Source organism: Arvicola amphibius, chromosome 2, assembly GCF_903992535.2.
Source record: "Arvicola amphibius chromosome 2, mArvAmp1.2, whole genome shotgun sequence".
Lineage (NCBI taxonomy): Eukaryota > Metazoa > Chordata > Mammalia > Rodentia > Cricetidae > Arvicola > Arvicola amphibius.
In genome coordinates this window covers 132,193,032-132,209,447 of record NC_052048.2, presented here as the reverse complement: position 1 = coordinate 132,209,447, position 16,416 = coordinate 132,193,032, and the positions used below count along the sequence as shown (strand labels likewise).

The following is a 16,416-nucleotide window of genomic DNA, read 5'->3' as shown; positions in this document are numbered from 1 at the left end:
ATTCCTTTCCTTTGCCATCTTGAGTCTGGGATGACAGTGTACACCACACACCTGGACTAGGACAGGTGACTTTAAACATGTGGTTGGATGCCTTGGGAGAAGGCACATGGGGACTGGCAGCAGAGCTCGATGTCTGCCAGCATACAACAGCATGTACTGGCACACTTAAGACCTGGTGGGAGTGTGACGGCTGCCACCTTCACGGGGGACAATTTGACAGCATCAGTTACTATATATCCTTTTGTTCTATAGCTAGACCTTAATCTTAACACAGCTGACTTGCTTGCCTTTCTTTCTTTTCTTTTTTTGAGACAGGGTCTTATGTAGCCCAGGCTGGTCTCAGACTCTGTGTAGCCAAGGATGACCTGGAACTTTTAACTCTCCTACCTCTGCCTTTCAAGTGATGAGATCAAGGCATAATCCTGAGTACTCTGCTTAATGAAGTTGAGACTATATGTATATTATAGCTTTTTAAAAATGATTTATTTCATGGACATTTGTGTTTTGCTTGTATGTATGTCTGTGTGAGAGTGTCAGATCCCCTGAAACTGGAGGAGTAGACGGCTGTGAGCTGCGATGTGATTGCTGGGAATTGAACCGCGGTCCTCTGGAAGAACAGCCAGTTCTCTTAACCACTGAGCCATGTCTCCAGTCCCTATATTATAGCTTAAGGAATGTATTTAATAATTCATTAAGCACATTGACAACGGGATACTACTCAACTACAAAACAAAGACCAAGGAAGTTCTTTATATGACTATATGAAAAAAAAAATCCACGAGGTTTATTGGTTTGTGAAAAAAGCAAAGTAAAGAACATGTACAAAGATTTATATAAAAACAGCAAGGAAGCCAGAACTATGGCTCAGTAGGTAGAGAGACATGCCACCAAGCCTGGCGCCTGAACTGGATCTCTGGGACCCATGTGGTTAACAAAGACGGCAGACTGCCACAAGTTTTCCTCTTATCGCCACATGTGTGCCCCCTCCCCACAAATAAATACAAAAAATAAAAGTAAGTATGTGTTTGTTCAGAGACACATTATTCCCCCCCCCCACCCCGGTGCAGTGGTGTACACTTGGAATCCCAGCTGAGGCCAGCCTGAGCTCTATAACAAGATCTTGTCTCAAAAATAGCTTTTATTTCTCCCCCCAGTGGACACAACTTGTAGCACAAGAAGCTTGCTAACATCACTTTGCCTGTAGGAGGTAAACTGAATGAATTGAGAGTGGGAGAAAATAGGAGAAAGACTATTTAAATTTAAAAATGACACCAGGGTTGGTTCTGTATTGTGAGTCAAAGGGTATTTATAGCATTGGTGCACATACTACCAATACAGCGAACACCTGTGAAACTGGGTTAGAGATAGAGCACAGCCCCCATTTCAGGGTTCCATGTACCCCCTTTCTACCTGCCTTCTGTCTTTATGTAAGTGTGTCCATCTGCAAGTGTGCTGGAAATTTGCTTTGATTTCTTCTCCTCCTGTTTCCTGTTATGTGTTTGGGTCTCAGTGGCCCACGTCAGCAATGCTCCTCTCTCCAGTAGAGTACCTCCATTCATACGGAGCGCACAAGCCTCATGTCCGCGTTGGAGCATCTGAGCCCCCTGTCCCAGGTGGACAGGAGGAGCCAGGTATCCAAATCAGATGTGGAGGTCGAGCAGGAGGCCCTGCAGGGAGGCGACTACGAAAGCCTCGTGGAGAGGGAGTTGAGAGAGAAGGAGGGCCTATCTTCTCCCAGGCTCATCCACCCCAACGATGTCCTTAAGATTCTGGAGGCCTTTGTCATGGGGCTGAAGAAGCCCAAGTAGGCAGTGTGCGGTGGTGATGAAGGGCTTGCCTGAGACCCAGGGACTGGGAGGCTGGGAGGCAATCAGGGGCGATTGATTGGAAAAGGGGCTGCAAACACACACACACACACACACACACACACACACAAATATGATTTTTTTAACAGCAAGTATATGACTGGCTTCAGTACCATGACTTATTGCTTGGGGGACTAGGGTATTAGGTGGTGACGGTGACACCATTGGTTTTGACTTTCAGGGACATCCAGCCAGTAGTGAAGGTGAAGAAAGATGTTCGCGATAACTCCAGGGACACTGAGTATTGGGCGTCCCTGGCCATGGTTATCCCTGTCTCCAAGCAGAGCCTCTGGGACGCGCTGTACAAGGCCTTGGAGAAATATTAGTCAGTACCGGGGCGTGGAAGGGCAGGCAGCTGGGTGGTCTGTACGGACAGTCCTGCCCAGAGTCATAGCTGTGTCTCCCATGCTCACAGTTTGGCGTGGTAGAATGTTGGTAGGTGGTGGCGGTGGTAGTGGGTAGAGGGTGGCACCTCTAGTCCCACCCTCCTTGTCTGTCCCTGCTAGCCTGGAAGAAAGGGAAATGTCCCAGTTCTTCCTCTACTTAAAGCCAGGACAGAAACACCAAGGGCCTGGCTTCTAATCAGCAGAGGAGGGAAGGCTGCGCTGGCCTCTGTCTCACCTGCTTCCTCTGCCTCACCCCCAGTCTTGTGCTGACCCAGAGGGCCAAGCTGCTGATGGAGAATGACTCTTTGGAGCAGCAGAATGCTGAGATGCAGTCCCTGCTGCAGCAGTATCTCCAGGCCAAGGTGAGTGGTGGGACCCCAGGAGGAGACGGTTGCTGGCAAGTCATGGGTATTGCGTGCAGTCCTGCCTAGGCAGAGGGACGTAAGTAACTCTGTCCCGTGACGTCATGGCTTTGGCGTCACTCTGTTGTGATCACTCTTTTTGTCTTTAATTTTGTTTTAATTTTTCAAGGCAATGTGTCAGGTGGTCTTGGCTGGTCTCAAACTCCATTTGTAGCCAAGAATGACCCTGCAGTTCCGATATCTTGCTTTCTTTTCACCTTGGGGAATTGGGATTTCAGGCATAAGCCACCGCAACCTGTGTATGCAGTGCTGGGGATCAAACCTAGAGCTTTTACTCATGTTAGGCAGGCACCCTACAAACTGAGCTACATCTGCCTCCTCCCCTCTCAGCTTGCACACTGTTGTTCAGGCTTGCCTTGAACTCATGACTGTTTGTCTGTCTCAGCCTTCCAAGGGCTGTAATGACAAGCATGAGCTACAATGCCCAGCTGTAGAAGCATTCTTTTTTTTTTTTTTTTTTCGAGACAGGGTTTCTCAGTGGCTTTGGAGCCTGACCTGGAACTAGCTCTTGTAGACCAGGCTGGTCCTCGATCTCACAGAGATCTGCCTGCCTCTGCCTCTGCTGGGATTAAAGGTGTGCGCCACCACCGTCCAGCTGTAGAAGCATTCTTAACCTCTCTCTGTTTTTCTCTATCCCTCCCTTCCTCTCTTCCTCCCTCTCTCCCTCCCTCCCTTCCTCCCCTCTGTGTGTGTGTGTGTGTGTGTGTGTGTGTGCGCACATGCCACACATGTGGAGGTCAGAGGACAGCAGCTTTTGGGAGTTAACTTTCTCCTTCCACCGTGTGGGTCCCAGGGATAGGACTAGGAAGTCAGGTTTGGCAGCAACTTTCCCGCTGAGCCATCCCACTGGCTCAAAATCATCTTTCTACATAGCACTGGCAGTCCTGGAACTTACATGTAGACCAGGCTAGCCCCAAACTCAGAGATCCACCTACCTCTGCGATCAAAGGCACATTCCACCATGCCCGGCCATAACTGTTCTTTAAAAAAAAAAAAAAAAAAAAAAACAATGCCAAGTCCCAAAGTAGCTTTCAGGTTCCAGACTCCCCCTCACTCCCACTTGTGTGTCTTCTTCAGTCCTAACAACCTGCCAGGGAGCCAGAAGGAAACTGTCCTCCCGGTTGTCAGAGATTTGGTGACGCTCCTCCCCCTCAGCCAGACCAGCTTCCTAAGACATGACTGAGGGTGTCTGTGAGCGAGGAGTGGATTCTGTGAAGTCTGGGGTATCCCTTCCAGTGATAAGTGTCACTCATTCCCATGGACTGGACAGAGGAGGAAGGGGTGATGCTTTCAGGGCGGTGCTGAGTCCCAGGCCATGAGGGTCATGACAATCTCCAGTCCCTTGTCCAAGTGTAGGGGATCTATGACTCCAAGCTGGTCTCAGGTCCCAGGCCACACCTGGAAGGTAGATGGCGTGAATCTTGGCATCATGCTGGCTTCTCAGCCCGCAATAGGACTTGGACATTTGGAGACATGTGGTCTTTGTGTCTATGGATGTTTCTGTGTACAAGAGGATGGAGATGAAGAGCGGGGGCAAGGACAGACTGAGGAAACAACAGAGAGGGGAGGGGGAGGGGAGAGACTTAAGGGGATGGGTGGGGGAAGTTGAGGAATGTCACTGGAAGTCACTGAAGCTAAACAGGAATCCCTGGCATCCTCCAGACTGAGGCCTCTCTGTTTAAGGGAAGCAATGCTTGCAGGGGTTGGGATGGTGGGAGAGCCAGTATCTGCACTTGAGCTCTCCTAGAAGGCAAGAAAATGACCTCCACCCTCTAATTTCCAGGTAAATGCTGAACTGCAGATTCCTCCAACGCAAGGCTTCCGGATGCCCACAAAATAGAGGTGTGTCTGCAGAGCCTGGAGTCAGAGTCCATACCGGTCACCCGAGAGCCTGGGCCCACCCTGGGTCTTCCAGATCTGTATCTGCCTGCCAAAATAAGGCAGCGACAGTCCCCACAGTTCTAATAAAGTCTTTGAAAGCTTAGGATGAATGCCTTTAAGGAGGCCAGTCTAGATGGACGAGGTCCCTTCCCCGAGTGCCATGAGGGAGTTTTGTCTCTAGGCTCACAGTGCGTTGAGACTAGCACCGGGTTCCCTTCCTGCCCTTGGGGAAATGCTGGTTTCTGTGGGTGGAGGCTAGCTGGGGCTTTGAAGTTGTGTGCTTTCAGATTATCCCCAATCTGAAGAATGGTCTTCATACTCTGGGGCCTCTGGGCTGCAAAGCTAGGCTTCTCCTTCATCAACCGGGACTGGCAGCCCTGGGCCTGAGGCCCACCTTAAATGCTGCTCTACAAGAGGTTACCCACAAGAGGTTTTTGTTTTCAAGACAGGGTTTCTCTGTGTAACAGCTCTGGCTGTGGTGGAACTAGCTCTGTAGACCAGGCTGGCCTTGAACTCACAGAGATCCACTTGCCTCTGCCTCCTGAGTGCTGGGATTAAACTCCTGCGCCACCCCTGCCTGGCCGACCCACAAGTCCCTCCCCCCCCACCCCCCAAACCCGTTCTCCTCATGCTCCACTTCGGTCTCAAGACTTGATTTATTTTATTAAGGGAAAAATCACACTCAAGAAAAGCAACCGGCAGACTCCCAGAGGCAGAAGAGCAGCGCTCATAGTGTAGACTCCTGGCTGTGGCTGCCAACAGGCTTGACAGGGCTGCCTTCAGGACGGCTAGGACATTGGGTTCCCTCTTAGAGCTTGCGTACTGGCCGGCACACACTGGCCTAGGCAGAGGAAGCCCCGGGAAGTGATGGGAAGCCTCAGGCGAAGCTGCTGGGAAGGAGGAGGAGCCAAGAGGAGAGCATGCGCAGGAGCAGCCTGCTGCTGTGGCCTTGTTCTGGCTACTCTTGTTGTGTGGCTTCTGGTTGCATTTCTGGTGCTTCCCACTGGTTCCTGCCTATCCAAGCTTTCAGCACTGCCCCATATTCCTTGGTTGATTTCACTGGAGCCTTAACCGAAGATCTGTAATGTTCAAGGGAGGGTTGGGTCCCTGCCACTCTGGGAACTGGACCGAGGAGCGCGTTATCATAGAATGTGGGGCATGGGGGTATCTGCCTTTGGATGCCACCGATTACAGATGTGCTCCAGACCCCAGGCAGGACTGGGGCAAGTCCAGGCAAGCAGTAGTTTGGGTGTGGGGTGAGGATGGTAGCCCAGCAAGCAGGTGTCTTGCTCGAGGCTGGCAGCAGTGGTAGGGCTCCTCAGAGTTGGGAAAGAGTCCAGGTGAGGGAAGGCAAAGCAGCAGCCCCTGGAGGGATACTGGGATGGGGCGGGGCGGGGCGGGAGATGCTTCAGGCCCCAAGGAGCTTCTTGACCATGTAGCCTGGGAGGCTGTAGAGGAAAAGGCCAAGCATGAGCAGCCCCAGCAAAGCCAGCACGATCTTGATGATCAACCACTTGTACCGGGTGCAGATGAGGTACTTTATAGACTTGAGCGGGTTCAGGAACCAGACGAAGGCTGTGTCAGGCCGGCTAGGGTGGGGAGAAGATGGGAGGATCCTGTCAGACAGTAAGCATGAGCCACCCACGCAGGGCTCCTAGCTTCTCTGTTCTTCTACAGGCAGTGAGTGCTCGAACCAGGGTAGAGCCCATATCTAGTATCAGACTACCGGCTCCTTAGCTGTATCCTCTCCGTGAGGCCTCTTCTGCCCCAGCTCTGCCCTGAGCCTAGATGGCAGTTTTTGTCAGGGACAGGCACCTAGCCTCATCCTGATTGATTGCACTGATGAACTGAAGCAGAGGCCTCGGCATTGCAGGCCATGTGTGTTGTTCTTGAGATCTTGTACTTAGCATTTCATGCAGGCTCCTATCTCCCCATAGTCTTAGGAAATCAGAATTGCTCAACTTCCTGTCCTTCCTCCCTTTCTTCCCTCCCTCCCTCCTTCCTTCCTTTTTTGGGACAAGATCTCAATTATCCTAGGCTGGCTTTGTACTCGTTATGTACCCACAGATGACCTTTGACTTATATGCCTGCCTCTGCCCACCGAGGGCTAGGATTACAGGCCTGCATCGCTACCCATTTATAAAGTGCTTGGTGTTGAACCAAGGCTTTTTGCTTGCTGGGCAGGCATTTCACCAACTGGGCTACATCCCTAGCCCCTAAACTCTCCCTTTCTTATATGCCCGCAGATAATGCCCATAGCAAGCATCCAAACAGCTTGAGTGCCACGCCTAACTCTCACCAGCTTGCCCACCGTCAGGGTACGAACATGCCCTGCCTCCTGCAGAGCTTCCTTGCTGAGGTCCTTGTCAGCCTTTACTCTCTGCAACTTGTGCCACAAGATCAGCAGGCTCCATAAAATGTCACAACATAAAGTGTTGGGTACATACGTTTGTGCCAGTGGACATCCCTGTGTACAGAGATGGAGGCCAGAGGAGGACATAGGGATCCTGCCATATCACTGTCCTTAAGCAAAGCGCTCTCTCTCTCTCTCTCTCTCTCTCTGAACTTGGGCTAGTCTGGCAGCCAACAAACTCCATAAACCTTCCCGTGTTTGCTCCCAGCAGTGCTGTTGGATTTGTAGGCCCAGGTACAGTCATACCCTAGCTTTTTATGTGAGTGCTGGGGATTTGAACTCAGAGTCTAGAAACAGTGCTTCTGTAGTTGGCGGACACTGGACTGGGTGTTTGCCACCTAAGCTGGTGACCCAGTGCTACCTAGAGCTAGATGATCTTGGCCAAGCTATTTCACCTACCTCTTGGGCCCAATAATATAAAAATATGAAGTAGCCATTTCTGGTTTGAGAATATGATTAGACTTTGAAGATTTTATAGTTGTGATGCATGTTTGTGTGGGATGCACATATATGCCTGTGTTTGTCTGTGTGTGCTTAGATGCACGTGTGTGCTTCTGTATGTGTATGCACTGTGTGTACACGTATGAACTTGTACATGTGTCTATGTATGTTTTGAGTGTGTCCCACATGTTGACCAGCCCTTGTCCAGAGATGGAAGGAAGAAGTACCAGGCACAGGAGGCTGCAGGGCTCAGGCCCCTAGGATCTTCTTGGCTAGGTAGCCAGGCAGAGAGTAGAGAAACAGGGCGAGCAGCAGCAGTAGGAGGAGGAGCAGAAGGAGCTTGAGGAGCAGCCAGCGGTAGGTGTGCCATAGGAAGTAGCGGGCAGACTTGAGAGGATTCAAGAACCAGATGAAGCTCGTGTCGGGCCGACTGGAGCATTGGGAGAGCAGACATGCATAGAGAAAGGACATGGGGGTGGGAATGGGATTGGCAATCTGCTGACTAGGAAGCCAACCAGTACCAAGCAGTAGAGTTTCTGGCACCTGTCGGGCCATCAAGTCTGGTCACCATTGGAGTACTTGCCCTTGTTAAAAACTAGGAAGAACCGATATCACGGCTGGACTGGGGGGTCGGGGGCAGGTTGGGGAAGGCTTCCTGGGGAAGGAACAGCTTTCTTTTGAGCTAGCTCTTCCTTTGGTTCAGAGGGAGGAGGCAGGCTTCACGGTTGAAGGAAGGGGCTCCCCCATGATGCAACTGTGGCCCAGGAGGAGACAAAGTAGTTCTTGGGGCATTGGGGCAAGAAGTCTGGGACATGATGTAATGTGTCTGGGGGTCTAGGCAGACAGGACACTCACTTGGGTTTTTCTAGGGGGTCAGGTTCGTTGCGGGCCAGGCCCACTGGATTCTTCTCCGCCTCCTCTGCTGTCAGTAAGTGTAACTCCGCCTCCACTTTGCCCTGAAGGGAAGGACAGAAGAGTTTCCCTGTCTAGGCCATGGTGGTAGACCCTTGGTATCCCAGTCTGGCCCAGCCTGGCCCATGTAGGTCCACTCCCAAGCAGGAAATGGTACCCACCGTGAGCTCAAACTCATCATTCTCATTGCGGGCCAGGAGGGGCCACCAGCCTTTGACGCGCTTCTGTTTAAAGATGGAAACCAGCGGCACGTCCATCTCCCCTGTGGCCATCTCCATGGTGCACTGCTTGGCTGTCTTAGCGCCCCTCGGGAATCGGTTCAGGTCCAGCTCGATGGCCCCTGCGGCGACATTAGAGTCAGTTTCGGGTGGGTGTGACAGAGGCGGGGACTGCCCTGCCTCCTTCCTTTCCACCCCTACTCCATTTTGCTTGGGTCCTTTCTTAGCTTAGAGCATCTGTAGGTATTTGCCACCTTCATCCTGGCTGTTGGGCACCTTCTGACCATGTTGTATCAAAACCTAGGCTTGCAGGGGCAGATAAGAGTTTGATATAACCTAAGACCCACAGAAATCTGCCTCCTTAGCGATCCCGGCTGGCTTCCATCAACATTTATCCTGCCCCCCTAATGTGCCCAGAGCTCCTTGTTGCTCCAATGGTGACTGGGCAGATTCTTGGAGAGGCTAGATCCCCATGTGTTATCTCTGGCTCTGAAGACTAGGTGGACCCCCTCCTATGGACTCAGCCTGCCCACCCCTGCCCCTCAGTTCTGGGCCCTAGGCCCTGCTCTGCACCCAGGAAGTCGTCAGCAGAGAAGTGGTCAGCGTCCCATATCTGCAGGGTGAGCCGTGCAGGGATCTTGTACTCCGTCTCATCCCAGGAGAACATAGACTCCTTCTTAGACATGACGATCTTCTCTTCGGCCGCCAGGTAGTCAAAGGGGAACAGGTAACGCCAGTTGAAGTTACCCTCACCAGTGAGGGAGTGGTAGTGGACGTCTGTGTCCTGTTTGTCCTCCTGCTGGCCCTTCAGCCACCTGCTGAGAGTCACCTGCTCCAGCTCTGTGGCCACATCCTTGGGACCTCGCCCCACCCCAGACTCCCTTATCCGTTCTCCCAGGGCAATGACTGTCACCCACCCCCGCACAAAAATGTCACTGGACTTCTCTCCCGTGAAGAAATCGTCATCTTCTAGGACCACCTCATCCGTGTTCCACACGATGACCCGTAGCTCGTACCTAGACAGGAGCAGGAAGGCCCATCAACAACCTGGGGTAGGGCTTGTCCCAGGTCCTGGGGCCGGATAAGGGCAGGGGTCTATTGATGTGTCGACAAGAGAAGCCCGGGGACTTGAGCAGGCTAGAAGAGTAGGGGAGGAGACTCAAAGGAGGTTTCTATGGCTAGGGCCGTGGTGGGCTGGCTCTCAGCCAAGCACAGGTCAAGACAGTTAGGAGAGGAGCAGCCAGCCCAGAGCAGACACCCAGTGCACACTCTTGGGACATGAAGCTAGGAAAAAGGAGTAGGGAGAGGTGTGTGGGCTCCTGGGGGCGGCTGCAGGGAAACGGGCTGAATGGGAAGTAGATGAGGAAGGTAAGGGGGTAGTGCCCATCCCAGGCAACTCACTTCTTAGGTTTCCTAGGGGAGATGTCTAGAGGTGTCCCAGGGGCTGGCATGTCCATGGGGAACATATCCACCCACAGCTCCAGGCGACCCTGAGGAAGAGAGGGGGGTGGCAGATGTCTGAGCGACCTATGCCCTCTGTTCAAGGGGGTCCACTCTCCTGGCCTGTCCCAAGCTGCATGCCACCAGTTTCTAGCTTTGGATGCTAGGATGTTTTATGACAGCTTCTGGGGGCGCCAGCTCCCTGACGTGATTCTCAGAACACACACTTGCCATCCAGTTGGCATCGGTGGGGAGGTGTGTGGGAATACAGTGGGGACACGGGACAGCACGAGCTCTGTTTCTACCCTATGACCCCGGGTGGAGGATCTCTAACTCCAGATCCCAGCCGTGTGTGCACCACCTGCTCAATGCCGGGCTTGTCAGGGTTGAGCAGCGGCCTGGTCTCCACGTGTTCTGGAACAAGGCGGCAGCCCACTCGGGGAATGTCCTCCCAGTGTCTCAGAGCAGACAGAGCCACGTGCTCATCTGTGGGCTTCTTCTGACCTGTGGATGGCAGTGGGTCAGGTGCATCCACACGGCCAGGGGCCCTGTGCTAGGGTCAGGAGCTTAGGAGCACAAAGTCCCAAGTCTTGACCTGTCTACCTCACCTTCATTTTATTGCTAGGAACCAGACACAGAGGAAGGCCAAGGTCTCAGTTGTACCACAAGACCCAGAGAGACCTATAAATTTGGCTGACCAGGCTTGGGGAAAGGAATGGGGGTGTGTAGGGGGCTGTAACTTTGAACCAGGGAGACCTAGGCCTACACCATTACTCTGCCTCCGGAGAGATACATGAGTTTGGGCAAGTCACCAAACTGGAACATACTGAGTCTCGTTTTGCTTATTTGTAGAATGGGGTATTTTCCTGGCCCACGGGGATGAATGAGAGAGAGGGAGAGTGATTTGGGGGGGCAGTGTGTGGGTAAGTGTGGTACAGGAGAGGGTGTCAGGGCAGTGGTCTGCGCAGAGTGGAGGGAGCTCTGGAGTACGGAGCAGAGGGTCACTAGGACCCAGTTTAAGGACATGTGCACTAGGTCAGGAAGGCCCCCATAGAGAAGTTTGGCCCCTTGGTGGCCAGTGGACTGGGGCCAGCCAGCTGCTTTCAGTGCCCTTTACCATTCTCGTCCTCTATTTCTGAAGGCCCCGTGAAGACACGATTGGAGACCTTCACTCTCCCATGGGGACCAAAGTGGGGGCCGTCCACTTTGCCTTCTTTACAGAGACGAGTCAAGATCTGGCTGGGCTTCATGGGGTCCCTCCAGATATTGTAGCCATGTCTGTGGGAGGAGACACACAGGCGTGAAGCAACTCAGGCTGGTCATCCCAGGTGGCAGCTCTTTCTGGCCAGTTCTTCACAGTTGGCCAGTGCCTACCTCAGAAATAGGCCTCCTGTGTCTCTAGGTTCACCCAAGACACTAGTGCTACTGGGAGCTGACCCTTCTGCCTGGTCTTTGGCTCCAACATCCAGTGCTGCCTAACACTGCCCCATCATCCCTCTAGGGCTCTTGTGAGGCATTGGATAACCAGAGAGGGAAGGAACTTGACCAAGTTGCTTGGCCTCAAGTGGCAGAGGCCTTCCCAGAGCCTCAGAAGACATTATCCACTCTCCTATCCCCTTCTGCTTTCCCGATTCTGTCTCCTTTGTCTTGGAGTCCCCTCCCTACCATCTTAGAGTAGGCAGACCCAGCCCCTGAAGCTGCATGCAATGTATGTAGGGTGAAGGCATAACCTAGCACAGAAATCCTAGCATGCTTATCACTCCCGAGTCTCGTCCTAGTGCTGAGACACAGCAGACATCCAGCCCCTTCCCTGTTCCCTGCCCCGTCTTTAGCCCCTCGCAGGGACCGGTCCCACTCCGTCCTCGCACATGGAGTAGGTCTGCGCAATGCCGCAGGTGGCGCGGTGCTTGCTGTAGAAGCGGTTTTCCAAGTCAATCTTGGTTTCTCCAATGAGGTCATCAGTGCCCACCAGATCCCAGTCATACACAGCCACTGTCAGCATGGACTCCATTGGGAAGGAGGCCTCGATGTCAAAGGACCTGCCAGGTGGGGGATAGGAAGGGAGTTGCAGGCTGAGATTGGCAAGGGCTGGACCGAGAGTCGAGGTGGGCAGAGAGGTACCACAAGGCCTTACTTCCCAAAGACAGGGTTGAGCTGCTTGGAGATGTAGTTCTCCTTGTCGCGGATGTCAGTCTTGCCTAGCTTGATGGCGATGTAGGGGTCAGCTTTGCCATTGATGTCAGCTGGGTGCAGGTCCGTGGCCTGGGCAGGGAAAGTGTTGCCTAAGTAAAATCCTGGGTACCCTTGTTCTGTTCCTGAGGGTCCCGTGATGTTGAAAAGTGGGGACAGGGCCATTAGGTTAGAGACAGAGTCTCACGGTGTGGCTCTAGGGACGTTGCTGCTTCTTGTCCCTGGGATTGGACTTCCTGTCTAGAAAGATGTGGACTAGACCAGTAGACCCTTCTGATGTCTCGAAGATATCTCAGTCCTTACAGCAGGAGGCCTGGAGGGAGGGCTTTCAGAGAAGGAACGGGAAGGGAGTCTTACCCGGACCACATAGACTCGAACCAGCACGTTAATGGGGTCATTGCTTGGGATGCCTTGGAACATTCCATAGGTGGGGTCGTAGCCAGCTTCTCGAGCTACATCCTCTGGGAGTGGCACTTTGTACACGCACAGGGAACCCTGGAGCAAGGCATTGGGTGGGGATGGAAGGCTGCCAGTTCCCAGCTAGCCAACAGTACAGGCCCACACCGTGGTAAGGCCTTAGCCCTCAGTTGCTGGGTCATGGACGGTACAGGGGTTGTAAAGGGCAGTGGGAGAAGTGTAGAAAGATGAGGTTGTGACGGGATCAGCAGTTGGGCCATGCTCCTTGTCTGACCTTGAACCGACCCACGATGCGTTCCTCTTCCGTGGAGCCATCTTCATCATCCCCTGTCTTGCCCCGCAGTAGGTTAAAGGTGTGCAGCCAGTCCTCAAAGTTGTCAAACTCTGACTCCAGCTCTTTGGGGTACACCTGGACAGGCCAGGACGTCAGGCCCCATGCCAGCCTCCTGCCCCAACTGCTGCCTCCACCCAACACCCGGGCAGGATCTGCTCCCAGACCTTAAGCTCGTCAATCTTGGCTTTCTTCTTCTCAGGAGCCTCCAATCCCTGGACAGAGCCAGGGCTCTGGTTTTTCTTCTTTTTCTCCTCTTTTGCAGCCCTGGACTTCTCTTTGCTCTTCATTGGCCCCTTTGGGCCTGACCCTAAGAAGAGAAGGAGGCCATAGTCAACTTAGGTGCGCATGGGATGGAAAGGGAAAGAGCAGGAAGGCCTGAGATCGAGATCCGGCTTCACTTCTTCTTTCCCATTTAACTTCGGAGTCTCTCTCCCTCTCTCATTGTTTTTGTTTTTGTCTTTTTTTTGAGACAAGATTTCTCTGTGTAGCCCTGGCTGTCCTGGAACTCACTCTGGAGACCAGGCTGGCCTTGAACACAGAGATCCACCTGCCTCTGCCTCCTGAGTGCTGGGAATAAAGGCGCGTGCCACCACTGCCTGACATTAGAGTCTCTCAATGCATTCCATGAGGAAATGCAGACTGTAAGTCATGCCTGCGTAGGTCAGTCCCTACACGGGATGCTGTCTGCTCTTGGTAGAGTGAGTGGGGAAGGCATTGGATCTGGAGTCAGGGGGCTTGTTTGTGTGGACCTGTGCCCGCTCCCTTTGTTTTCTAGGTTTATATCAACAAGGCTGTTTCCTATTAGCGTTTTCCAAGCTGCATCCAGTGAGATCCCGGGCATATGCGCCATTGGTATGCTTAGGAGAAAAGAAGAAATCATTTCTATACCGTCTTCCTTTGAAAAATCGATAACCCCCGTGCTTGGGGAGATGGCTCAGAGGGTGAACCCTTTGCAAGTGTGAGGGCCTAAGTTTGAACCCCAGGAATTCATGTAAAAGCTGAATGCATAGCAGAAGTGTCTATAAACCCAGAGCTCCTATGGGGAAATGGGAGGTAGAGACTGGAGAATTCCTGGACACTCACAGACCAGCTAGTCTGGTGTACACAGAAGCAGTGAGGACACACACACACACACACACACACACACACACACACACACATACTCACACACCCCTGTGTAATCAATACTACAATAAAGGCTCTGAGACATCTTGCACCAAAGGAAACCTGCTAAACCAGCGTTTCCTAAACGGATCTCACCACAGAATCCATTCTTCTCCAGAATAGCTCTGATGTTGTTCCATGGAAAAGATTATTGAAAATGCTGGGTGGGACAAGCTAGGGATGTCCCTTCTGGCTCAGATAGTCTATGGTTCTGCATGTCTGTCTGGTGCTATGGTTGCTGAACTGGTCAGCCTGGAAAATGCTGTAGAAGAGGTCCTTAGCTCAATCCTTGGAGCCCAGGCCTGGGAGTAGGGCTGGAAGCAGTGGACATTGTCGTGGATGCCAGGGGTCTGGATGCCAGGGGTTCGGGGCTCACCCTCAGTGGTATCCATTTCTTCTTTCTCTTCTAAGTCAGTTCCAGAGGACTCATGTTGTCGAAGTTGCTGCCAAAACATGAAGGGGTTTCCCTGACTCTCCAGGTCATGTGTACGTTCGGGTCCACAAGACTGGGGCTGCTCAGGGCATTGGTGGCAGGCACCCTATCTCTGACTCCCACAGCACCTTGTACGCTATCTGGCTCAGCATGCAGATGCAAGAGATCTTTGTGGGACTGATGAGAGGGGACTCAGCCAGGAAGGTCAACTGTCTACCAGACCAAGGAGGGAGGACTCTGAGGGAGATTTTGAGGAGCTGGTTCTGCGGGTTAGGATAGGAACTGGGGAGGTGGATGTGATTTAGAGCTGGGGCACCTGCCACCCCTTTTCTCCTACCTCCCAGCTCACATCCGGTTCTCACCTCCTTCATTGTGTCAATGGAGGCAAAATACTTGGACCACCAATCCAGCATGCTCTCATCGGGCTCCTCTTCCTCTGCTTCGTCTGACGCGCCTTTCTTTTTCTTCTTCTTCTTTTCCTTCTCCTCTTCAGCCTGGGGATTGGCCAAGGCAACCGTCCCACAGGCTCTCCTTCTTTCTTTCCTGGCACCCTGAATGATCTCTTCCCACTCTGGCTATCTGATCCCAGAAAGTCCACCCCTTGTCATAGTACCACGGGGCCACCAATGCCATGGAGGCAAGGCTTTGGTGAGGATACCATAACCCCATAAGAACCACAGCCTGCCATTGGGAGCCATAGGTCAAGACAGGACGGGCACTGAGAGAAGGATTGCTAGGTCCAAGAAGTTGGCCTTCTGACCCGGCACTGCTGTAAGTGAATGGCTCTCTTGCCCGAGGGCCCTTGCACACTTCCACCACTTACCACATCCACCTTGACCACAGCATCGGAAGTCTGTAGAGGGAAGGAACCAAGGAGACAGGACAGGATTAGCCACTGAGAACCGAAGGGAGAGGCAGTGGGCCAGCCCAGGAAGTGAGAAGCCAGGAGCCACGAGGGCGCACACAGGGACCAATGCTCACTCTTCTCTCTTGACCGCAAGGCAAGAGCAGGTTGCCTGCTAAGGTGACTAAGGGCCTACTAGAGGCTGCTTCTGCCATTCCCTCTGGCTTAACTAGATCCCCAGCAGCCCGTACCTTAGAGTCAGGTGGGGGTTTTACGAATAATGAGGAGTCTGTATGGGGAAGGGGTGGGAGCTGGCAGCAGAATGTTCAAAACTGAGCACGTGGGCAGTGAGCTTTCCAGGCAGCGTTACCCAGAGCTGCAGGACCCAGTGTCTTCTGCTGTCCTTTTTAGAGACCACTGGAAGCCCTGATTCTACTCACTGGCCAAGTCAAGGGAAAAGCACTTGAGACCAGGCCTCAGGAGCTAGGAAATACCCCCAGGCTGTGTGAATCGAGGTAGCGAACAGGAGGCTGAAAATGTGACTGGGAAGGAGTCCCTTTGTGCTCTGAGCAGAGACGAGGCCTCGGGAGGCTGACTCCAGGCTAGCCCATCCTGCCCTCTCCTATAGACCTTCCTCGGCCAGGTAGACCCCCCCCCAACAGGACCTTCCCTGTGGAGCTCCTCCCCCAGCCCAGTCTCCTGGGGTGTCACCTGTCATGGACAATGGCCCTGTACAGGCCACACCTCTCTCATAAGCAGTTCATTCCCGGGGGGGGGGGCGTTTCCGAAGTATGAAACATTGCAGGTCATCGCCTCTAACCATAACTACTTCTCTTGTACATACATACTATCTGCTCATGTGCAGACACATGTGTGCAATACACATACTCTCCCTAGTCCGTCTTCCTCCCCCTCCCCCGCTTCCAGACAGTGCCATGTGAACCAAGGTTGGCTCTTGATAACTTCACTTAGAGAGTAAGTCAGAGTGGCACTATCAGGACAGGTCTGCCTGGCTCTCCAATGTGCCATCTGTGCCTGTGTGTCCCCGGCCAGCCG

At 53.0% G+C, this 16,416-nt stretch overlaps 2 protein-coding genes across 6 annotated transcripts in view; one reads left to right on the top strand and one right to left on the bottom strand.

Annotated features, from left to right (window-relative positions):
- Drc1 (dynein regulatory complex subunit 1) overlaps positions 1–4,513 on the top strand; it is a 36,026-nt gene extending 31,513 nt beyond the window's left edge. Inside the window, exons 14-17 of the mRNA XM_038320596.1 lie at positions 1,593–1,804; positions 2,047–2,190; positions 2,511–2,613; positions 4,457–4,513. Coding sequence (XP_038176524.1) covers positions 1,593–1,804; positions 2,047–2,190; positions 2,511–2,613; positions 4,457–4,513 — 516 coding nt within the window. The remainder of the gene's footprint in view (positions 1–1,592; positions 1,805–2,046; positions 2,191–2,510; positions 2,614–4,456) is intronic.
- Positions 4,514–5,962: 1,449 nt separating this feature from the next.
- Otof (otoferlin) overlaps positions 5,963–16,416 on the bottom strand; it is a 92,929-nt gene continuing 82,475 nt past the window's right edge. For 3 of the 5 annotated variants that reach the window (XM_038319015.1, XM_038319014.1, XM_038319017.1), the window contains 16 exons: positions 15,340–15,369; positions 14,879–15,010; positions 14,460–14,526; positions 13,084–13,220; positions 12,860–12,994; positions 12,526–12,663; positions 12,113–12,240; positions 11,847–12,017; positions 11,096–11,256; positions 10,340–10,482; positions 9,940–10,028; positions 9,456–9,554; positions 9,112–9,353; positions 8,482–8,660; positions 8,264–8,364; positions 5,963–6,143 (listed from right to left, as the gene is read on the bottom strand). In XM_038319015.1, the coding sequence (XP_038174943.1) occupies positions 5,963–6,143; positions 8,264–8,364; positions 8,482–8,660; positions 9,112–9,353; positions 9,456–9,554; positions 9,940–10,028; positions 10,340–10,482; positions 11,096–11,256; positions 11,847–12,017; positions 12,113–12,240; positions 12,526–12,663; positions 12,860–12,994; positions 13,084–13,220; positions 14,460–14,526; positions 14,879–15,010; positions 15,340–15,369 (2,133 nt within the window). Of the gene's footprint in view, positions 6,144–7,657; positions 7,839–8,263; positions 8,365–8,481; positions 8,661–9,111; positions 9,354–9,455; positions 9,555–9,939; positions 10,029–10,339; positions 10,483–11,095; positions 11,257–11,846; positions 12,018–12,112; positions 12,241–12,525; positions 12,664–12,859; positions 12,995–13,083; positions 13,221–14,459; positions 14,527–14,878; positions 15,011–15,339; positions 15,370–16,416 lie in introns of those variants that run through there. The other 2 variants (XM_038319012.1, XM_038319016.1) reach the window with 1 other exon arrangement.